Source organism: Chrysemys picta, chromosome 5 (genome assembly GCF_011386835.1).
Source record: "Chrysemys picta bellii isolate R12L10 chromosome 5, ASM1138683v2, whole genome shotgun sequence".
Lineage (NCBI taxonomy): Eukaryota > Metazoa > Chordata > Testudines > Emydidae > Chrysemys > Chrysemys picta.
The window spans coordinates 67,684,655-67,705,608 of NC_088795.1; the positions used below are offsets into that span (position 1 = coordinate 67,684,655).

The following is a 20,954-nucleotide window of genomic DNA, read 5'->3' on the forward strand; positions in this document are numbered from 1 at the left end:
CTATCTGATCTTCCCATTCAATCTCTGATTCTCATGCCTGAGTGCACAGTGTCTCAAACTTGGTAGGACAAATCATCATGTAGGAGGTGGGAATCTAATTCTGTGCTACTAGTGTTGTTAAATGAGTTAGGTGTCCTATCTTTAGAAATCTTCCTTTATCAACTATTTTGTGCTATGAATCACAGTCCCTAACAGATAGCTACCGAGCAGTAGTTATAAAAAAAAAAAAAAAAGATCCAAATGACAGCAAGAATCAGGTAAAAGGCACATGTATAATTCATGGCAATAATCAATTCCTTTTGGTAATATCCAATCTTTCTTATTAGAGACTAACCTGCATACTTCTAAATCATCAGACCAGTCATCATATAAAACAGGAAGTTTCTGAACTGCATCAGTCACATTGGGCGCTGCCCCAACAGGTTCTCCATTTTCTGGAACTGTCAGAGTATCACTGCCAGAGCCTCTCTCTGTAAAACCTTCCTCGGCCACTTTATTTTGTCTAAGGTGAGATGAAGACTGCAGCTCTTGGGGGTAGCTTCTGCCCTTGTTTTTTCCACATTTTCTTGAATAATTCCTCGCCTCCAGAGAGGACACTGAAGACAGCGAAAGGCAAGATTCTTTACATCTTGAAACCCTTCTCCTCCGGTGATTTAAAGTGTGGTTATCAGAATCAGACACCTCTTTTTTCTTTTCCCCTGTTGTCCCCAGAGTGACAAGTTCAATGGCATTGTTATTTGGACATCCATCTGTGTTACTGCAAGATCTATTGCTCCTTCTCCCTCTCCTGGGCTTTTTAACCTTTTCTCTGGCTCTCCTTCTAGCCTGAGCCCACTGATTCTCATCTGAGGATGATGAATCAGATGTTTCCTTGTGCAAAGCATTGCATCTGGAGCTTGCAACCATTGGGTACAATCTGCAGTCCTTCTCTTTTCTTTGCTTTTCTGTATGCTCAACATTGTCACCAGTCTCTTTCCTCCGCCTACACCTTCGTTTCACTTGTTTCTTACCAGACTCCCTACTAGCAGGGGTCAGCACCATGACAGGTGTTGCATGTTCAAACTCATCTTCTGACACATCATGCAAGGTGGTAGATCTAAACAAAGCAGCAGCAAAGGAAAGGGATGGAAAATGGTAAGGAGAGAGCAAAAAAAAAAAAGATGAAAATAGAAATGAGTTGATTTAATAGAAAATATGAGATTGAAAAGGAAACATGACAAAAACAAGAGCTCAAAAGAAAACCCAGACGTATGTAATTCATGAATAATGCCAGGCAGAAGCAAGAGCTTATAGCTTATTAGCGAAAGAAAACAACTAATGTTTGACAGACAGATTTAAATGACTGATTCAGCACCTACCTACAGATGTCCTGAGTAGAAGGGCATACAGACAACCGTGACTGACTCCTAGGAGCTGTTCCTGTTGTAGGACTGCTTGCCTGTTGAAAAAAGTTAGACAATTTGGAATCTTTGCTCATGAAATACATTGCAGATATTTTACTGCTTTGCCACATGATTAAAAAGTTTAAACAACTGTTGCAGTTGTGCATCGTCTTCTGTTGCAAGCACACAAGTTCGCAAAATACAGGAAGAGTGAACAGAAGTAAAACCTTTTTGAGGAACTAAATGTGACTGAAGGGCTGCAGCTCTCATTTGCCCTTGGATATTTTTTTGTTTCAGGAAGAGGCTTTCATCAGCTGAGATTTCATTTTAGTTCTGATCTACTGTAAGTGTTTGATGGGAAAGAACGTTGTTTTCTATTTCAAGCAGGCAAATAAGTATGATGATCCTTGTCAGAATTAAATAAAACACATTGACATTATTCTGAGTCAGGATGAGCACAGAGGCTCAGCTGGCAAACTTGCGTGGCACGGAGTGACCAAGCATCATGCATATTAAAGCATTTTTTAAAAAGGTTTCCAAGGCAATCAAATCATCTACCGGAGTTGAATGAATGTGAAATTGATGAGCCTGAGAAAGTCCAAAGTTCAGGCTGCAACTCTACAGAGCCTATCACATTCTCCAAACAGCAGGAGAGAGAAATTCAATACACATCTACTGTACACAATTCCCTTCCTAAGGTTGTCACTGCAATTTGCAAAGCGCATCCAGTGAGAAACATGTTTTGATGGTGCTGACAAGAAACAATTTTGGTCTGCTTGATAGTTTATTGGTAGGGTAGCTGTGAGGGATCCAAATGTAGGTCCTGAGAGATTCCTGTTTACCAGGGACTAGATTGTGGAGGCAGCACGCTTGCTTCTATAGGGAGAGAGAGACATAAAGTAGCTGAAATATCTGAACCCTCCCCATGGCTGATATGTGCACTATGATATGGGATGCATCCCTGTGAGGTGCTGAGAACCTTCAATTCAGTGGGAGCCAGAGTATAATGAATGCTAAACATGAAGGAAATGTGTCCAAGACAATCAGACCACATACAGGAGAAGAATGAATATTAAATAGGGGCTGAGAATGCAAAGGATCAGACACCAAAATTTAATGTTGATAAATCATAGGCCCTAGTTAAGGCAAATATTATATAGACCACTATCAAACTGACTCCTGCTTTACTTTGCACAGGGGAGGATGTCAATTTTTATTTTGATCAGGTGTGAATTTTGTAATGAAAATAAGGAATTAATAGCCCAAGCTAAACATTGTTGATAGAGGCATCAAGAGCTTCCTGCCACTGCAGCTTAATCCTGACCCAAAACATCCATAACGTTTAAGGTCTGAGTCTGTCTCGAGCAGGACCACCACTGTGTTATGATGATTTTTAATATGGACTCAACTGAGACTTGGGAGCCAAGGTAGGATTTGAAGCGAAGTCTGCATGAGTGAGGGATTCAGTCATTAAAAAAATTGAAACCTTAGGAATAAAAAAGTGAACTTGATAATGGTGTGATGTGAGAAAGCATGCATGTTAAAATTGCTTTTGTATGGATTAAGTCCCTTCTGTCTGTTATAAAACTCAGGTGTGATGTGTCATTAGGCACATTAAAGTGTCTGCCACTGAATGAAAAAAAACAGTCATCAATGGAGATAACATTTTATGTTCCTTTGTGTCTCTATATAAACAAACATCTCAATTCAACAATTTTGAAGGAGAAAAGGCAGAGTCAATTACATCTAGGGAAAGAGGATGTTAGAAACAGCTGGTGTGTGCGCGCTGTGGAATATATTCTTCCTTATCTCAACATCTGTGATAAGCCTTGTTAAGTGATAGATAACTCATGTCTCAGGCAGTTTGCGTGACTACTTACTACAGCATTGACACTGAGGAAGAAAATGCAGGGGTCAGTGTCTGACCAAACAGCTGGACTGTGCACCAGCAAATGCGTAGTGGATAAGGGCATGAGAACACTCCATCCAGGCCGCAGAGCAGCCAAGGAGTTGCTATCTGGCGATTGCTCCAACCCAGCTTATGGGGCCTTACACAGGCTCCCTGCAGGTAGGACAGAAAAGAAATTCCACATAGCAGTGGATCCTCTGCTCTTGGTACTACTGGACCCACCCATGCTCTATTCCTGCTAAGCTCTATGGCATGGACACACCTTGCCTGTTCCTCTGGTCTTTTCTTTTTTGGGGTGGGTGGATGGGTGGTGGAAAGTGGTGAAGTATTGTCAGAAACAATTAAGGACAGTTCTTACACTTGAACAATTACCTTTCCATATGTGTTTAGCTGTAAAGAGCTGTGTCCTTTGGTGAAACAAACACAAGTTGTACCCGACAGAATCAGACCACTGTTCAACTAGCACAACATCCTAAGTTAACTTTAGAGTGAAATTCACCCAATATTCACCCAGAAGGTTTAGGTGGGACTTAAATAACGCACAGACCTTGTGCAGTCCTTCTACACAAGGGAGAATTTGGTTTTGAGTTAATTTAGCTCTTTCTCTGTACATCAGTTGAAATTCACAGTGAGACTGTGAATTATATTATTTTGTTCCATATTGGCAACTATTTGGATTTTTTTTCCTAACAAATTTCAGCTGGTGGATCAGTCACAAACTATTCTCTGCAACAAATTCTTCATGATTCACTAGTTGGGTGGTGTGACTGATGACCTGGCACCATGTGCCACTGTTTCTGTTACCTGTTTGATTGACCTAACCTTTATAAATTAATTTTGCTTTTATCCAAAATAAATTTAATTTAAAAACAAAGCCAATTGTATGTTGTGATCGAACAAATCCCAGGATCTAATTGCTTTCTGCGAACATTTGTAAGGGGAACTTCAGTCACATAAATGTTTGTAAAACGTGAATAAAAATGGGTGACTCTCAATGTGGTTGAAGCAAAATTATATTTAGAAATGAGCAAAATGTTTGTCAAGAATTGGCCTAATTCTGGATTAGTCCAAGGTGTATTGAGAGGAAGGATATCCCACATGTTTTGAGCACTAGCCTGGTACTTGGGAGACACTAGTTAAATTCCCTTCTCTACCACAGGCTTCCTTTGTCAACAGACAAGTCAATTTGTGCCTCAGGTTCCTATCCATAAAATGGAGATAAAAATACTTCCCTATTAGAGCCTGTTATGAGATTTCTGAGGAAATGGCATTGTCATCAGAAAATGCTCATTCATCTAAAACTAAATGTTTTCAAACAAAACATCAGTGGAAACACAGTCCAGGGACACTAGGGCTTCCACGCTTCCTGCTGTGAGGAGAAGAGCCAGGAAGCCCTGGGACTCTCAGCTCAAGATGGGTCTCTATACTGCCCATTGAACCTGGGCTCTGACTCAGGTTTGAGCCCAAGCCCCTCTTCTGTCCACACACAAATCAGTCAGTGAGACTTAGGTCAGTGAGAACTCAGGACTTGGATCGCAGGACCTTGCTAGTGGCAGGGCGGTCCCTATGGGGGTGCAGGGTTCAGGACATAGGTGCCGAGTTTCTATCTGCCGGGGGGTGCTCCCCGCCCAGCTCTGCCCAGGCCCTGCCCCCACTCCACCCCTTCCCCCAAGGCCCCACCCCCCGCCCCACCTCTTCCCACCCCACCTCCAGATGCTGCGAAACAGCTGATTAGCGGTAGGTGCTGGGAGGCAGTGGGTGCTGATCGGCGGGGTCTGCTGGCGGGCAGGAGGCACTGGGGGGAGGGGGAGGTTGGTAGGGGTGCTCCTTCCTGCCCCCCGCTCCTCTCACTTCCCTGCCCGCCTCCTTGTGAAGCACGAGGCCCAGGGCAGTTGCCCCAATTCGCGGTACCCTAGGGATTCTGGCTAGTGGACTGGCCCACTGTGACTTAGGTCCAAGCTCTGTCATTTTGCACTGTGGATGGAAGTCAAGCTGCAGAACTCAGTCCGAAGGTCTGCATAGTACAGTGGGGACACATTTGCATGGCTGACACACAGAATTGGAAACACGGAGTCCACAAGCCTGGGTCTCACAGATTCAGGTTTATAATTCAGTGCACATATACCCTCAGAATATTGTCTCTGTGGAAGCCCTTAATTGGCTTCAATGTTATTAGACACACAAGATGGAAGAGATATTTATTATTAGACCAACTTCTGTTGGTGAGAGAGACAAGCTTTTGAGCCACATGGAGCTCTTCTTTAGGTCTGGGAAAGCTGGGTGAAATCTTTTGAGTTAAAACTTTACTGAGACTGACAAATGGGAACCCACCCTTCAATTAACATAACTGTAAAGATAAGTTAATCACACTCTCTCACCTAAGGCAAAAGATATTTGTGAACTCACCCATGAGTTCTGGACTGTATGGGTTGATTTCTCCCCCCACCCTCGCCCCCCGAGTATTGTTTTGGGGAACGGGTTGGGAGAAGGAGAAGAGAGACCCAGCCCAGACAACCTGAAGAAATCCAAGCAGAACCCTGTAAACACAGCATGAGTGTGACCCTGGGAGAAGCTAGAGAGACAGCGTTTGGGTCTGGTGCTGGCTAAAGAGGCTTGGGGCTGTCAGGTAAGAAACTGCTCCTTTTGCCTTTGCAGAAGCAGGATTTTGTAAACTCTAAACAAGATTGCATCAAAGAACATCCTAGATTCCATAATCAATTTCTACTCCCAACTGGAACATCCCCAGGACTCTGAATTTTGACTAGCCATTCAGGTAAAAAAGGGACAGCATTATGTTTCCCATTCACTCAGATGGTTAAAGAAGATTTTGAGTCTGATTCATAGTGAGGTTCACTTTCTATTTCTCATACATTGGCAAAATGGTGTTTTTTGGTTTCCAACACTAGAGTGGAATGTTCAAACCTTGCCAAAACTGTCTTAATTGAATTAAAAAACAAAAAAAACAAAACAAAACCTGGAAACATTTTCATGCCCATTACAGTGAAACATGACCCATATGCAGGCATAAGGGCTATGAATCACCTAAGCCCTCAAAATAGAGCTTAAGTAGGATTTAAGTGGTGCACATGCCTTATACAGATCTTCTCCTGAGGGTAAATTTCATTCAGTAAGTTCCCCACAATTTTTAAGTGAAACACAAATTTCAGGTTTAAACTAAACAGTGTTTCTTTAATATCCAAATCCCAAACTTAAGTGATGTGTGAGGCTCTAAAACTGAAAGACAGTGTTCTTAACATTTGTTTTGATTTATTTATTATTACCTCTTTTCAACCCAAATGGCAAGTCAAAGTCTGGCGTCCTGTAGGTGTTCCAGTTGGAAGTAGAAATTGAGGATAATCAGGTATTTCTTTGATGCAGTTTTGTTTGTTTACAAATAACAACATACAAAATTCTGTGATTCTGAATTCAGAAGGAATCAAATAGCAGAAAACAGCTTCTTTTGCTCATAGCACCAACAACATTCTTTTCAGCCTGCATCCCTCTGCCCTCCCCTCTCTGTAGATTTCTTCCAGAGTCAGCTGCTCTTTCAGCCTCTCTCTGGCTATATCTGTTCTTTTGTGTGACCTCAATTTCTGTGTGATCTTTTTTCCATCCCTACCCCAAACAATACTCAGCCAAATGTTCCTGGACAGGTTCACAAACACATTTTCTGTTAGGTTTGGCTTATGCTTTAACTATGTTAATGGAACTGTGAGTTCACAGCTACCAAATTTAATGAGGTTTTAACTCAACCATAGAAAGTTTCACCCAGCCCACTCAGGTTGAGGTGTACCTTGGGCCCTGGAGCCTGCAAGCTGTACCTTACTTAAGCCAATGGGGTTCTGCATAGGTGCAGGAGTCCATCTGTGCAAAGCTCCTTGCAGAATAAAAGCCCTTAGCTTGCAAGTAATCCCACTGAGATCGTACAAAGTAAAGTGCTACTCCTTGTCAGGATGGTAAAATCAGATTTTAAGTTTTGTATCAAGAAGCTAAATTTTTATGAAGAAATTCACACAGTTACAGTAACAGAATCATGCAGTTAAATTAATTGTTTATGGGCCCCCTCTAAACTGAAAGCATGATAACTTGCATGCATTTTTCTAATACAATCTCAATCAAGATAATGAATCCTTAAGGGAAAATGTACACAACAGATATCTTGCAAATACATAAACTCAGCATACCAAATCTCATTGCTATAATTTGCCACTTGGCACACTATGATTACGTTGAAGTTACTGTATTCATTGAATGGGGACAAGATTGATACTAAGGTCTCTATTTCATTTGGCGTGTAGAATAATGAATTCTTGTAAAGAGTGTATTCCTTTAATAGATGTTTATTTCAGACAGCTTCATTTTACGGTGCATTCAAATGTGGAAACTAAACCAGAGGCCAGCTGCACTAATTTTATCATAGCAAATTATATCGAGTAGCATAATTAAAGGCAGTAATTCAAAATTAAGTTGTCTGACAACCCATTTATAAGCAAGGCAACTCATTTCTCTATGACATGAAGGCTCCGAATGTGCTGAAGGGACAGTGCCAACTCCAGCTGATTAGGTTTGGCATTTCAAAAATTACTGTTAGAAATCATTCTCTAGTCACCACTTTCTCATGTCTTAACCAGTTTAGATTAATTCTTCTTCAAAAGGATGCAATTCAATTAACAGAGATGACAGGATGTTTTAGTCATAATTATTTTCAACGAGCACTGATGATGCACTTTACAAACAGAATAATTGTAAATAGTACACATTCAGGACAACAAAAAAGCAGGCTGGACCATCATCTGACTGCAGAAAACCCTCTAATATCAAGCATCTCTCTCTGCTTTAAAGGGCCTCCAGTAAACTACTATCTTCTGGTAAAGACAAAATATTCATGGTAGCAAGATAGTAGTGGAATTAATGTATCATTATTGCTGGAACCCTAAGAACCCTCCCATCAGCTTTCAAATTGTTTCTAGGTCTTTGGTTTGTACACTACAGACTTGTAAAGCTTCCCAGAAAATGTGTGTCTTCTGTAACTCAGCTGTACTCTTGACAAATTATTTCTGAAATATTGCACATTTAAGTTCAAGAATTTAAGTCACAAGCATGAAGCAAGCTTCCTTCTGAATTGGAAAAAAGGAACTTTGAAGTGACCTTATGGAAATGTTCAGTAAAGACACATGGTTTCACACTTGCAAAGCATTCAGAACTGAATGGGCAACATGTTTCAGATAAATAGTTCATTTGCCCAAAAAATGCAGTTTCAATTGACTCAAAACTATTTGTGAATTTGACCCAATAGTTTCAGCTGGGAAAAGATTTGTGTATGTGTAGTTTGAATCCCCATTCTAGACCAGAGTGTTAAACTAAGATTTCCTAGTGCCAGATAAGTGACTAACCAGGAAGCTATAAACTATATTGCAATCAGGGCCTGATTAATCTTTTGTGGGCTTGGTGCCAAACATATTTGTGGGCCCCCATGGGGGCAATTCAGCATGGCCCAGGGAGATTGGTCCCCGGAGCGAGGGGGCTGGCCAGGGGCATGGCATGACAGGAACGGCCTCACTCCTCCCAGCCCAGTGCAAGGGCACTATTTACAAACTGGCAGTTGCCAGATGCAGAATGGCCTGCCCGTCCCTATGCTCCCAGCGTGCCCCAAAAAGGCGTACATGTCCGGGAAAATCGGGACATGCGGGGCCGGCGGTGCTGAGCCGGGGACCGGCGGTGCTGGGCCAGGGACCGGCGGTGCTGGGCCAGGGACCGGGGCCGGGACGGGCCGGTGGTGCTCGGCCGGGGGCTGGCCCGGGGCCAGCACCCCAGGGCCCGAGCCGACCCAGGCTGGAGACGCCGGGGGGGCCAGACTGGGCCGCGCCTCCTCCCCCCACCACACCCCCTTATCTGCTTCAGGCTTCCTGCGAATCAAATGTTCGCGGGAAGCAGGGGAGGGGGCGGAGTTGGGGCGGGGACTTTGGGGAAGGGGTGGAGTTGGGCGGGGCAGGGGCGTGGCTGGGACCGGGGCCCTGGCCCCGTGGAGTGTCCTCTTTTTGGACACTCAAAATATGGTAACCCTACCACAGGGGGTGGGAAGCAGAGAATGTCTGGAGCCAGAGGTGCACTGGGGTCCAGCCAGAGGCAGAGAGAAGCTGGCAGATGGGGCCAGGGGGTGGAGAGGAGCCCTCGGTCAGCCGGTGGGAGCAAATGGGGGAGAGGGGAAGCCGGCAGGGTCTCAGGGCACAGTGCAAGCAGAGCAGGCCGGGGCCCCTTCTGAGCATGGGCCTGGATCCATAGTGCTGCTGGCACCATTGTAAACCCGGCACTGAAGCTGTTTCACTTTTACTATTTTTATATATTATAGACTCTATAGCCTGGTGATTAAGACAGTACCTAGGAGGTAGGAGCTGTGGATTCAAATCTTCTCTCTGACTGATTCAGTCTGAAGGCCTGACAAATGTTGGACAAATTTGCTGACAAATGTTAAGTATTTTCAGAATCAAATGCAGTATTCTCCCTGATTCTTTGGTCTCCTGGCCAAACTAAAAATCATTCATCCAGCTCTAGGTTTAAGCTTTGAATGTAGCCAGTTATAAATGGATAACCCATGCAGAATAATTTTACATAAAGGGTAAAGATATGGCAGGATAGGTGAATAAATTATCCTAAACCTCCCTCTTAAGTAATACCAAAAGTATTTGCATGGGATGCTTGGTTCAGGATGGTACTTGGGGCTATGTTGAAAAGGAAGGTGCTAAGACAGAACCAGCAGCAAAAGTATGTTGTCCTAGATGGCCTTGTCTGGTCCCTAAAATGACACATACTCTTATTCAGATACAAAGTATACTTTATAGCAGTGATTCATCATAAAATCCTCCAGATTCCCAACACCTGACATATTCAAATAACTGAAACTTCAAGTCCTATTAAAATAATGATACTGTGGGGAATGGATGCCTTAGAGGATCAGCAATAGTTTATGGAGCTTTACACATCTTGATTTGAATGCTTTTAAAGTCACATAAAGTCATTATCGTCTGATGACTGTTCAGAGACCCTGAAATGAGTTTGTTATCTCTGTCAAAATCCTGGTGGACATGTATCTATAGTACACAATCCATTATCATTGTTTGAGACTTAGAACATGCTTGGTGCCGCATAGGTGTAAAGGGAATTTACAATCTAAATTGGACATGGACAGCAAAAGTCCATATTATTATGCATACAGAAAACATGCACGGCTCAAAACCTGAACAGTAGAACTTCATGTAAGTGCTGTTTATGTTTTATTTCCATAATTATAAAAGATGGTTGAATATATATATATATATATATATATATATATATATATATTTCCCCATAAAAATAAATATTTTCTGATGAAAAAATCTGATTTTTCTATGGACATTTTAAAAACAAAATTTTCTTTTAATTTCTGTTACATTTTGAATTTTTTCCTTCACTATCTTTCCCTTTATACTTTCTCCTTCTTTTCAGTGAAAGAGGAAAACGAGTAGAAAACCAGAGAAACTGGGAAATAACCATGTCATTTTTCTTCCTTTTTCGCTGATGGAAAAAGGTAAAAAGAAGACCCTCAATCCCCCACCCCTTATTCAACTGAAAAAGTGTGAAAAAAGTTTGTTAAAAGATTAGCAAGTTAGCAAAGTAATACATTCTTTCACTTTATTTTATTTATTTCACTTTTTTCACACTTTTCAAGTGGAAAGATGTTTAATGTAAGTGTGAGAAAGTGGGAAAAATCCCTAGTCTTTTAACTTTTATTCCCCCTTTTCCACTCAAAAAAAAAAAATAGAAAAAGTAGGAATAAGGAGAAAGACGTTGCTTTTTAATTCCCCCCCTACTCCTTCTCTCCCCTTTCTATTTTTTTCCCCAGTGGAAAAGGTTTTCCCCCTTCCTCTCCTCTTTTCTTTTCCTTTTTAATATTTTCCAATGGCTCAAAGGGAGAGAAAGAGGGGAATAAATCCCCCCAAAACCCTAAACTGAAAATTGAAAACCAAAGTTTTTCAGGTTTCAAACTAATAAAACAAAATTTTAACCAAAAACAAAACGAAATTTTGAATATTTTATCAAAAAGTTGAAAAAATGTTAAAAACAAAATTTTCCTGTGAAAAAAATTGTTTTTGACAAAACTGCATTTTCTGACCAAAAGAGATGTTGCTAGAAAATTTTCTAACAGTCCTATGGTGACACTGTTACTTTGTCTTGCCACTCTCCGATCTGTGTGTTTTATCCACCTAGCTTGTGAATGCCTTCGAACAGAGAATTTTCTTCTTTGTTTACACAGACGTAGCTCAATGCATTAATCATTATACATAAAACACCACCATATTGTTTGTACTATAATAAAGGACCAACATCAAGGATGAGGGATGCATTGTGCTAGGTGCTGTACAAACAAGACGACAATCCCAGTACCATATGTATGCAGGACTTGAACATGTTGTCATCAAAGGACCTGAAGAAAAGGTCTGTATGAGCTTGAAAGCTTTTCCTCTTACCAGCTTCTTGTCCAATAAAAGATATTGTCTCACCTGCCTCATCTTTCTGGTGAATAAATGCACTTTAAAGAGGATTTTGAATGTATCTGGGGAGATTGCTTGGTGTACAAGGAGAAGGAAGGCTTTTCAAGCATAAGGGGCAATATGGAAGAAGGCTAAAAGACAAGAGTGGGCAAATAATAAAAATGAGGTGCTTGGGGGGCGGGGAGCGGGACGGCTTGGGAAGAGCCTCAGTTTTGGGAGGGAGAGTTGGAGGGAATGAGAGCAGAAATATAGACAGGAGCTTGAAGGCAAGATTGAGGAACAAGAATTTGATTTTCAAAGGCACTGAGTACCAAGAGCTCCAGCTGAAGTCAATAGCAGTTGCAGGTGCTTAGCACCTGTGCAAATCAAAGCCTTATTGTGTAATTTTTCACTCAAATGAGTACACCAAGTTTATTTCCAACAAATCAGCATTCAAACACAAATTCTAAGTGGTATCATTATCCATCTGTTAAAAAAAAAAAAACACGAACCAAACAGTATGTCCAATTTTGGCATTGGTAGTTAATGGATTTCTTATCAACTTCTCTCTTACTGGGGGAAGTCTGTTTCCTCAGGGGTTCAAGTCAAAATTCTGTTCATTGTATAAAATCAAGAAAATTGCTAGCTAAACTTGGAATTACCAGGACTATAGTTTCCATTATGCGTTTGTATTATAGCAATGCAATTATTCTGAATTGTGATTCCTTCTCAACTCTTTAGGACATATTTCTCAGCATTATCATTTTGTTAGTAAAAATATTGCCTAACTCCCTTGAACAATTAACGCTATTTCCTGAATCAGCAGCCTAAGCAACTGGAATTGAGTAAAAGCAAAAAAGTGAGCACAAATTTAGGTTTCCAACTATACCAAAGGTTATATGAAGTTAATTCCTGAACTTCCATCTCAAGCAACCTTTTTGTTTAACCATCTCCTTCTCCTCTTTCAGCTGCATAACTAATGAACCAGCTTGTGACAAGTCATTTTGTTCCAAGCAGAATTCTTACAAAGAGCTGAAAGTTTGTTTAAGAAGTAAAGCCAAATGCCTTTTCTTTTGGGAATGGGGTAAGTCAACATTATTATGAATATTTGTATTACAGCAGAACCCCAGAAGCCTCAGATCGGGGAGCCATCATGCTTGGTACTAAACAAACACATACTGTAAAATGTATATATTAAGAATTTATGGACTAGGTTTATTTGCTCTTTCATGCCTGTATATACACCTTATATGTATCCTAATCACAGTTCGGGGTGGAGAGGGGAAGCGGAGCAGACTTTGTGCTCAAATGGGATTTAGAGGGATTAGTATCCAATCAACTGGCCTCTTAGAACTGAGACAGAATGGGCTGAAGCATACAACCACTGGGCTCAAGCTAAGATGTAGGGCTCTTCACAGACTTCTGTAAACAGCTTCTATTTAACCAAATAGTTAAGTAATACAATACTGAGCTCTTACTTCCCCATTCCTGAGACATTTATCTCTCAATTGATATAAAAGCAAATAAAAGGCATTTGGAGAACATCCCCTTGGTGGTAGGAAAAAAAAATAGAAAAAATGCATCCTTAGGCAGAACTTATACTGGGACCTAGCAAAGCTCCGCTAGTGCTCCTTGTGCTGGCTACAAACCTGTGCCCCAATCCTGCAGGTTGATCCATGAGAGTGGACCCGTGGGCCCGTGTAGAACAGCTTGCAGAATTGAGGCCTGGCTCAGCAACAACATATGTAAATTAATCCTGCAAAAATTATTTGGAAACCATGTAATATTTTCTGATCTAAAATCAAGAGCACTGATTCCTCCCACTTGTATGCTAATACAAGAGATAGGATAGTTCAGGTGGGAAGAAATGCAAGTGCTAGATGGCCCATCTGTATCAATGACTATTAACACATCTAAGTCATAACTCCAATGTGCTTGCCAAAATAGGAGAGCAAGAAAAGGCCAAAGTGCTAACAAACACAATCACAAGATACAACGGTTTGAATTACTTTAGCTTGTCTTAGGTGCTGAAAAAGAAATGAAAAGAACAGACTCACTGCCTTGTTATTTAATAGACTCAGCTCAAGCTCATAGCCATATTTGATGTTCTAAGATTTTGAGTGTTCTCCTTGAAAGCTGTTCGGGAGAGCTCTGCAAATGCAACTTGGTTGTGATTCCACTCTTTGTGGGCTAGATTATACCCTTGTTTTACTAAGCCATGTAAGGCAGAAAGGGAGACTAAGGCCCTTTCCCCATCTTATAAGAACATAAGAACGGCCATACTGGGTCAGATCAAAGGTCCATCTAGCCCAGTATCCTGTCTTCCGACAGCGGCCAATGCCAGGAGCCCCAGAGGGAATAAACAGAACAGGTAATCATCAAGTGATCCATCCCCTGTCGCTCATTCACAGCTTTTGGCAAACAGAGAGTAGGGACACCATCCCTGCCCACCCTGACTAATAGCCATTGATGGACCTATCCTCCATTAATTTATCTAGTTATTTTTTGAACCCTGTTATAGTCGTATAGTCTCCTACTTGGCCTAATAAGTCCCATACAGATCTTGGATCTGGGTCTGGTGAGGAGTGCAAATCTGCTCTCCGGATACCCTTCTGTGAGCAAAGGGGGCAGGGAAGGGGCAAAACCTTGGCTACTCCTGTCCTACTTGCTGGCTGTTTGTTGTGAAAGGTGGGAAGTAAACTGCAGCCTTTCAAGGACTGAAATAATTTATTTGCCCTCAGAGAAAGAGGAGAGCAGGAAAGAATTGCGCCTCTGAGGGAAGGATCTGAGGCACAACAACTCGCATGACTCCTCCTGAGGTTGAGAGTGGAATGAGATTTTGATATCCTTACAAGAGTTGGAATGTGCCTGGTTCTACAGATACTCCCACTGGGCTAGACTGTGCCTTTGGGCACTGCCCGGAGACAAGGGGTCAGGCATAAGCTGCAACACCCCTGGTCTTTGATTAGCAATGTGCCTCAGACACATCCCTCTGACTCTCACTTCCTCAGAAACAGCTACAAGGATTTCAGTTACACTTTTGAAAACACATTCACCTTAGGATAGAGACCACACATGGGAAGGCTCAGCCCAACAGAAACATTTCTGGGAAGTGTGCGTGGGAGAATAGGGGGTTATTATGAAGACCATTTTGTACCTTAACAACAGCATTTGCTTCTCTGAAAGCCATAACAATATCATAATTGTACATATAGAAATGAAGGCCCTGTCCTGCAAACTCTCCTTCCACAGTATTGCCATTGTCTTCAGTGTAATTTCTCTAAGCAGGTGCCCTGTGGGACCAGTGTGACTAATAACAGTGCCCCGAGGATACCTGCTGATAGATACATTCAGGGCCAGCTCTAACTTTTTTGCCAAGCGCCGCCCTGCCCTGCCGAAACAACCTCCCCCCCGAGCGCCGCCCTGCTGAAACATCCTTCCCCCCTGAGCGCCACCCTGCCCTGCCGAAACAACCCCCCCCCGAGCACCGCATCGCTGAAACAAACAAACAAAAAAACCTCAAGCGCCACCCGCTGAACCAAAAAAAGAAAAAACCCCAAGCACTGCCCCGCCACCCGAAGATTGGCCGCCCCTTACAAGGTGCCGCCCCAAGCACATGCTTGGTCGGCTGGTGCCTGGAGCCGGCCCTGGCTACATTGATGTAAATCAGGAGAAATACCAAAGGAAACAGTGGAGTTTTGTGAACCACATCCATGTAAATGAGAGCAAAATCAGGCTTGGCCACTCAGGTAGAGTCAAAACGTTATTTCACCGAAAATATTTTCTATTTTTTAACCTGCATTGGTTGGGTCTAATTTGTCTTAGTTGTGTTAAATTGTAACGGCTGAATGTATACCATCAAGTTGTTCATAATGCATATTAAGTGAGCAGTATTCTGTCTTTCTTTTTATCCGATTCTGTGTGCGTTTTAGTTTAATGTGGAGAGTAGCCATTCTTCAAAAATTATCAAGAGGATTTTCTCTTCCATGGAGGGCAAATATTATTCTGACAAACAGTTCTGTTTGCAAGCCTTTTCTTAAAGTCTCAAAATACTTTTATAAGGTGAACTTCTTGCAAGAACATTGTCCCCCACAACAGAAAGCTCTATTTCATCTGCTTCTTTTTTGATCTTTTGTATTTCTGAGCATGCAGATTGAGGAAGTTCCCATATCTGGGACTATAAAAATGAAAGAACATATCCGAACAGTACTACTATGTTCTATGTTCGAGAACACTTTATTATTTTATTTAAAAGAAGAAAAGAGGGCAAAGGGGTTACCAAATCTTGGAAATAACTAGGTGAAAGGATCTCAATGCTCCAGTAAGGCAAAATGTTATAAGAATTATGGGGCTGCCACATTTTTAAAGAGACAGACAATATTGCAGAATGCAGCAAAACATTTTGGGGTCTGTGATGCCAGCTGGCCAGATGCCAGCTCATGCAGAGGTCCCCATGTCTCAGCTGGACACTGACAGCTACATAGCTAGAATCAGTCTGGCTCACTTGTGGGTTCATATTTGATAAAGTAGGTATTAGAATGATAAGAAAGTGTTTAGACTATTGAATGCTTGTGAGTTGCTGCCTGCATTAATTTCCCTTGTAATATTGTAATGTAATATTTGAGTGGTTGTACTGTGAATCGCCATACAGGAGAGGGACATTAATTAGGGCGAAGAGCTGCTCTTCTAGAGTGAAGAGCTGCTCCTTCCAAAAGAGGAGACCCAGCAATACCAGCTGGGCTAGGGTTGGATCTTACAACTGGAAACTCCCTACATATGGATTGAGACACGGTCCACAAAAGGACTGAAGACACTTATTGCTTTTCTCCCCTCTTCCCCATGAAGATGAGTCATGCAAGTGGACTCCTTTCATCAGCTGAGTTTGCACCTCAGAGCACATGACACAAGGGGGATAAAAACTCCAAGCCAAAGGAACTAAGGATCTCTATGCTTCTTTGACTCTGGGTGTGCAAGGTGTTTCTAAACATAAGCAAGAGATCCCCAGCTGTTTCTCTTGGCCCTAAAGGGTAATATAGGCTTCAGTAATCAGCAAGCTTTACTGATTCGATAAAGGACAAATCAGCAAAGCTTGCTGATTACCGAAGCCTATATTACCCTTTGAAATCTACGGCTATAACTCATTTGTGTGTCTATGTTTCTTGCTTTAACCTTGTAAATAACTCTCTAGTTTCCTTTTCCTATTTAATAAATCTTCATATAGGTTACTATAGGATTGGTTACAAGCGTTGTCTTTGATGTGAGATCTAACATGCAATTGCCCCAGAGCAAGTGACTGGTCCCTTGAGATTGGGAGTAACCAGAATATTGCTGTGATTCTTGGAGTAAAGGACCATGCATCACGGAGCTTCACTCACCTGGGTGGAGGCAGGACAGACCAGAGTACCCAGGGGTCTGTCTGTGACTCCACATTAAGGCTATTAAAGTGTCTGAGGAGTTTGCACTTGGTGCAATTGGTTAGTGAAATCTAAATTTAGAACTCAACCAATTTGGGGTTTGTGCCCTGGTTTTTAAAGTATGTCCTGAGGTTTGTACTCATGCTCTTGAGTCACTGTTGGGATCATCACAGGGTCAGTGGGACTCTGTACACGGAGAACCACCACTTAGCAGGACTGGGGCCTTAAATTTGCCATATTGCTCAACAATGAAATAGGCACATCAAATCTGATAAAAGTGCATAAGATAAAGTATGTTAAGGATAGGCAGATCAATCCCTCAATTCAATGGATTATTATTTAAAAGCCTGCTTGAAAACGGGACATTTTAGATAACTCAAACAACTTAAGCATCATTGTTACTCTGATACTATCAGGACTGCTTGATACATAGGGCTATGTATATAGTCTTATAGCTCAGGGTATCATAGGGTTACCATATTTTAGTTTTAAAAAAGGAGGACCCTCCAGGGGGCCCCGGCCCCGCCCCAACTCCGCCCCTTCCCCAAAGTCCCCGCCCCAACTCTGCCCCCTCCCCTGAATGCTTCGCCCCCTGCTCCTCCCCCTCCCCAGCTTCCCGCGAATCAAATGTTCGTGGGAAGCCCGAAACAGGGAGGCAGCAGGTAAGCTGGGGCTGGGGCTGGGGCGGCGCAGCCTAGTCCGGCCCCCCTGGCCGAGCAGCTCCCTCCGGCGGCCGGCCGGCCCAGGCCAAGATGCTCTGACCCCGGCGTCTCCCGCCCGGCTCGGCTCGGGCCCTGGGGCGCCGGCTCCCGGCTGAGCACCCCCGTCCCAGCACTGCCGGCCCCGTCCCAGCACCGCTGGCCCCGGCCTGTCCCCAGCCGAGCACCGCCGGCCCCGTCTCCGTCCCGGCCCCAGCCGAGCACCGCCGGCCCCAGCCGAGCACCGCTGGGTCCTCCCTCCCTATTTTCCCGGACATGTCCGGCTTTTTGGGATTTCCTCCTGGACGGGGATTTGAGGCCCAAAAAGCCGGACATGTCCGGGAAAATTTGCCAACTTGCATGACTTCAATTGAGTGATAAACTATTGTTTATAAACTGTTGGTGGGCATTTTGATTACATAAAACAATCAGTACAGCAGCATGCATAGTATTTTTTCAAACACACACACACCATTTTATTAGAACAGCAGTTTAAAACAGGTCAAGTATAACCAAGAATAAATTGAAAAATGCATTATTCTATACTAGTAGGCCCTTGAAGTTGAAGCATATTCAATGCAATTTTATTCAGAAGTTCAAAAGTCAGGCAGAGACTTAGGAAAACAAATGCTGTTATCATACACGTTGTGAGTTTATTGTAAACAGTATATTCTACAAACAGCCACTGTGTGTTTTCTGAACAAATTCAAATATTTACACCTGATAGGAAAACATCAATAATTTAGAATGCTGCTGCATCTAATTTTAACAACATATGCTTTATTAATGTTTGCAAGAACAGCCTATTTTTCTAAGAATGTGTTTGTCAGCATCGGAGTTTTAGAGTTATAATGGTTTAATATGAGCTATGCTCCAGGTCTACTCAATACTTTTTGATATTGCCTGTTCTGGTTATCAGCAGCAGGGCTGGCTCCAGGCACCAGCATTCCAAGCAATCTGCAAGGGTCGGCAGTCCGTGCATTTTTGCCGCCCCAAGCAGCGCGCTGAATTGCTGCCGTGGATGGCGGGGGCAGTGTGTGCGCTGTTAGGGCAGCACGTGCATTTCCGCGGCGGTGGCAACTTCTATGTTCAGCTTCCTGCGGTGGCAATTCGGCGGTTTCTGTCTTCCGGCTGAAGACAGAAGCTGCCGCTGAATTGCTGCCGCTGTGGAAACGCACGTGCTGCCCTAATGGCACACGGACTGCCCCTGCCGTCGGCGGCGGCAATTCGGTGCACTGCTTGGGGCGGCAAAAACAGTAGAGCTGGCCCTGATCAGCAGGAGTTAGGTGACTAAGATAATATTTACTGTAATATATTTTAATGCTGGTTTTGTAAACATAATATTAACTGAAGACACTTTTTGAGGCATGACTTAAGATTTATACATTTTTGGTATTGTTTTTTTAATAAGCCATAAACAGTTATTACATAGGTATAGGACAGTGGTCTCCAAACTTTTTTTGATTGTGCACCCCTATCAGTAAAAAATTTTTGAGCACGCAACCCCTGCCATGCTGAAGCAAAAAAAAACAAAAAACAAAAAGCCGCTCAGACTCCCGCCTGATGAAGCCCCCCCCCAAAAAAGCGCTCCTCCTGCTGCACACCCCCAAGGATCCTCTTGTGCACCCCACTTTGGAAACCACTGGTATAGGATATGCTCACTCTCTTACACATCTGAATTAATAAGGGCCTTATTATACCTCAGATTTATGCACTATCCCCATCGGACTCAATTGGGAGTTATGTTTTAAAAAAGATGGAATATAGCCCTTTGAAAAGTCACAGTAATTCAGAAAAGAATACCCATTCAAAGGATTAGTGCAAAATTTGGAAAGGCCTATTAAGAATCACAGACAAGGGCCAATTACCAGCTACATGCTGCCACTGTACCAGGGTATGTGGGATTAAATATTCATAATCTTAAACCCCAATCCTACAACTGATAGTGAGCAGATGCACAAGGCCAGCCTATCAATTGCAGGATGTGAATATAGATTCTTTTAAGAACACTCCCAGTTCTGTGAAAAATACATGTTCTTTTCTAAAACCTAAGTCAGCAGTGGTTATTTGCATAAAGAGACTGCTCAGAGCAACAAAAATAAGTCTATTCACAGAACTGCAGGGTGGAAACTTGCTGCTTTATTTAACTGTATCACGCCACAGTGGTGGGAAAACTCCCCTGACTAAAATGCGAAGTAAAGGAGGGGCAGAGCATAGCTCCATCCCATAATACACTTGGTAACCCAGTTAACACTCTCACAACCACTTTATTACAATTATACATTCTGATAGTGTGTACTGTGCATTCCCGGATAGCTGCACTGTGAAGGAAATGTGCTGTTTGCAGCTATAGAAAAGCTACATTATGCATGGCATCTTGAGTTTTGCTTGTTGTGTAAATCAGCCACTTACATTGTGATAAGGTATGCTTCATATTTGCACCTCAGAGTGCTATATAGAGGGTAAACTAAGAATTTGAAAACCTAGGCAGAAGAATCTTAAGCTTTGATTGAAGGAATGAAATAGCTCTCCATACTTCTAACTTAGGATGGGTAGAATAGATTGTAAACTATGAAAAAAAACCTTCCATCAGTGAAGTCTGCTTGTACCATTTTTTTAAACCCTTAGACAGAAAGCAGTATGTAAATGGGTATATAATGAATCTTTATAAATATTCCTCTAAAACACTATCTAGGACAGATGCTTCAAAATACCAAATCATGTGAGGTCAGTAATTCGGCATTTTTAATGTAATCATTAATCCAAACATTTAGCAAGTATATCTTTGACATGCCAGTGCCCCTTTTGTTGTTGTTTATAATATCATGAGAGGAGACAAAATTGATAAATATTTGGTGACAAAAATATTAGATAAGGTGAGGGTAAAGGTACACCAAAAATCAATTCCATCTTTCAGTCTCTGTCCGTCGAGTGTTACTGTTCTCCACATTCTAAACCAGGCAATGAGCATTACCACACTTCATCTTTCTCCCTCCCTCCAACTATAACTCAACTGAGTTTTATATGACAGACCCTGTGCCAGA

The 20,954-nt window shown here is 42.4% G+C and overlaps 1 protein-coding gene across 12 annotated transcripts in view; it reads right to left on the reverse strand.

Annotated features, from left to right (window-relative positions):
• The window catches only part of MARCHF1 (membrane associated ring-CH-type finger 1), a 462,831-nt gene that overhangs the window by 62,799 nt on the left and 379,078 nt on the right, over positions 1-20,954 (reverse strand). For 8 of the 12 annotated variants that reach the window (XM_065596507.1, XM_042842135.2, XM_065596506.1 and 5 more), the window contains 2 exons: positions 1,359-1,438; positions 335-1,096 (listed from right to left, as the gene is read on the reverse strand). In XM_065596507.1, coding sequence (XP_065452579.1) covers positions 335-1,096; positions 1,359-1,438 — 842 coding nt within the window. The remainder of the gene's footprint in view (positions 1-334; positions 1,097-1,358; positions 1,439-20,954) is intronic. The other 4 variants (XM_065596510.1, XM_065596511.1, XM_065596512.1 and 1 more) reach the window with 1 other exon arrangement.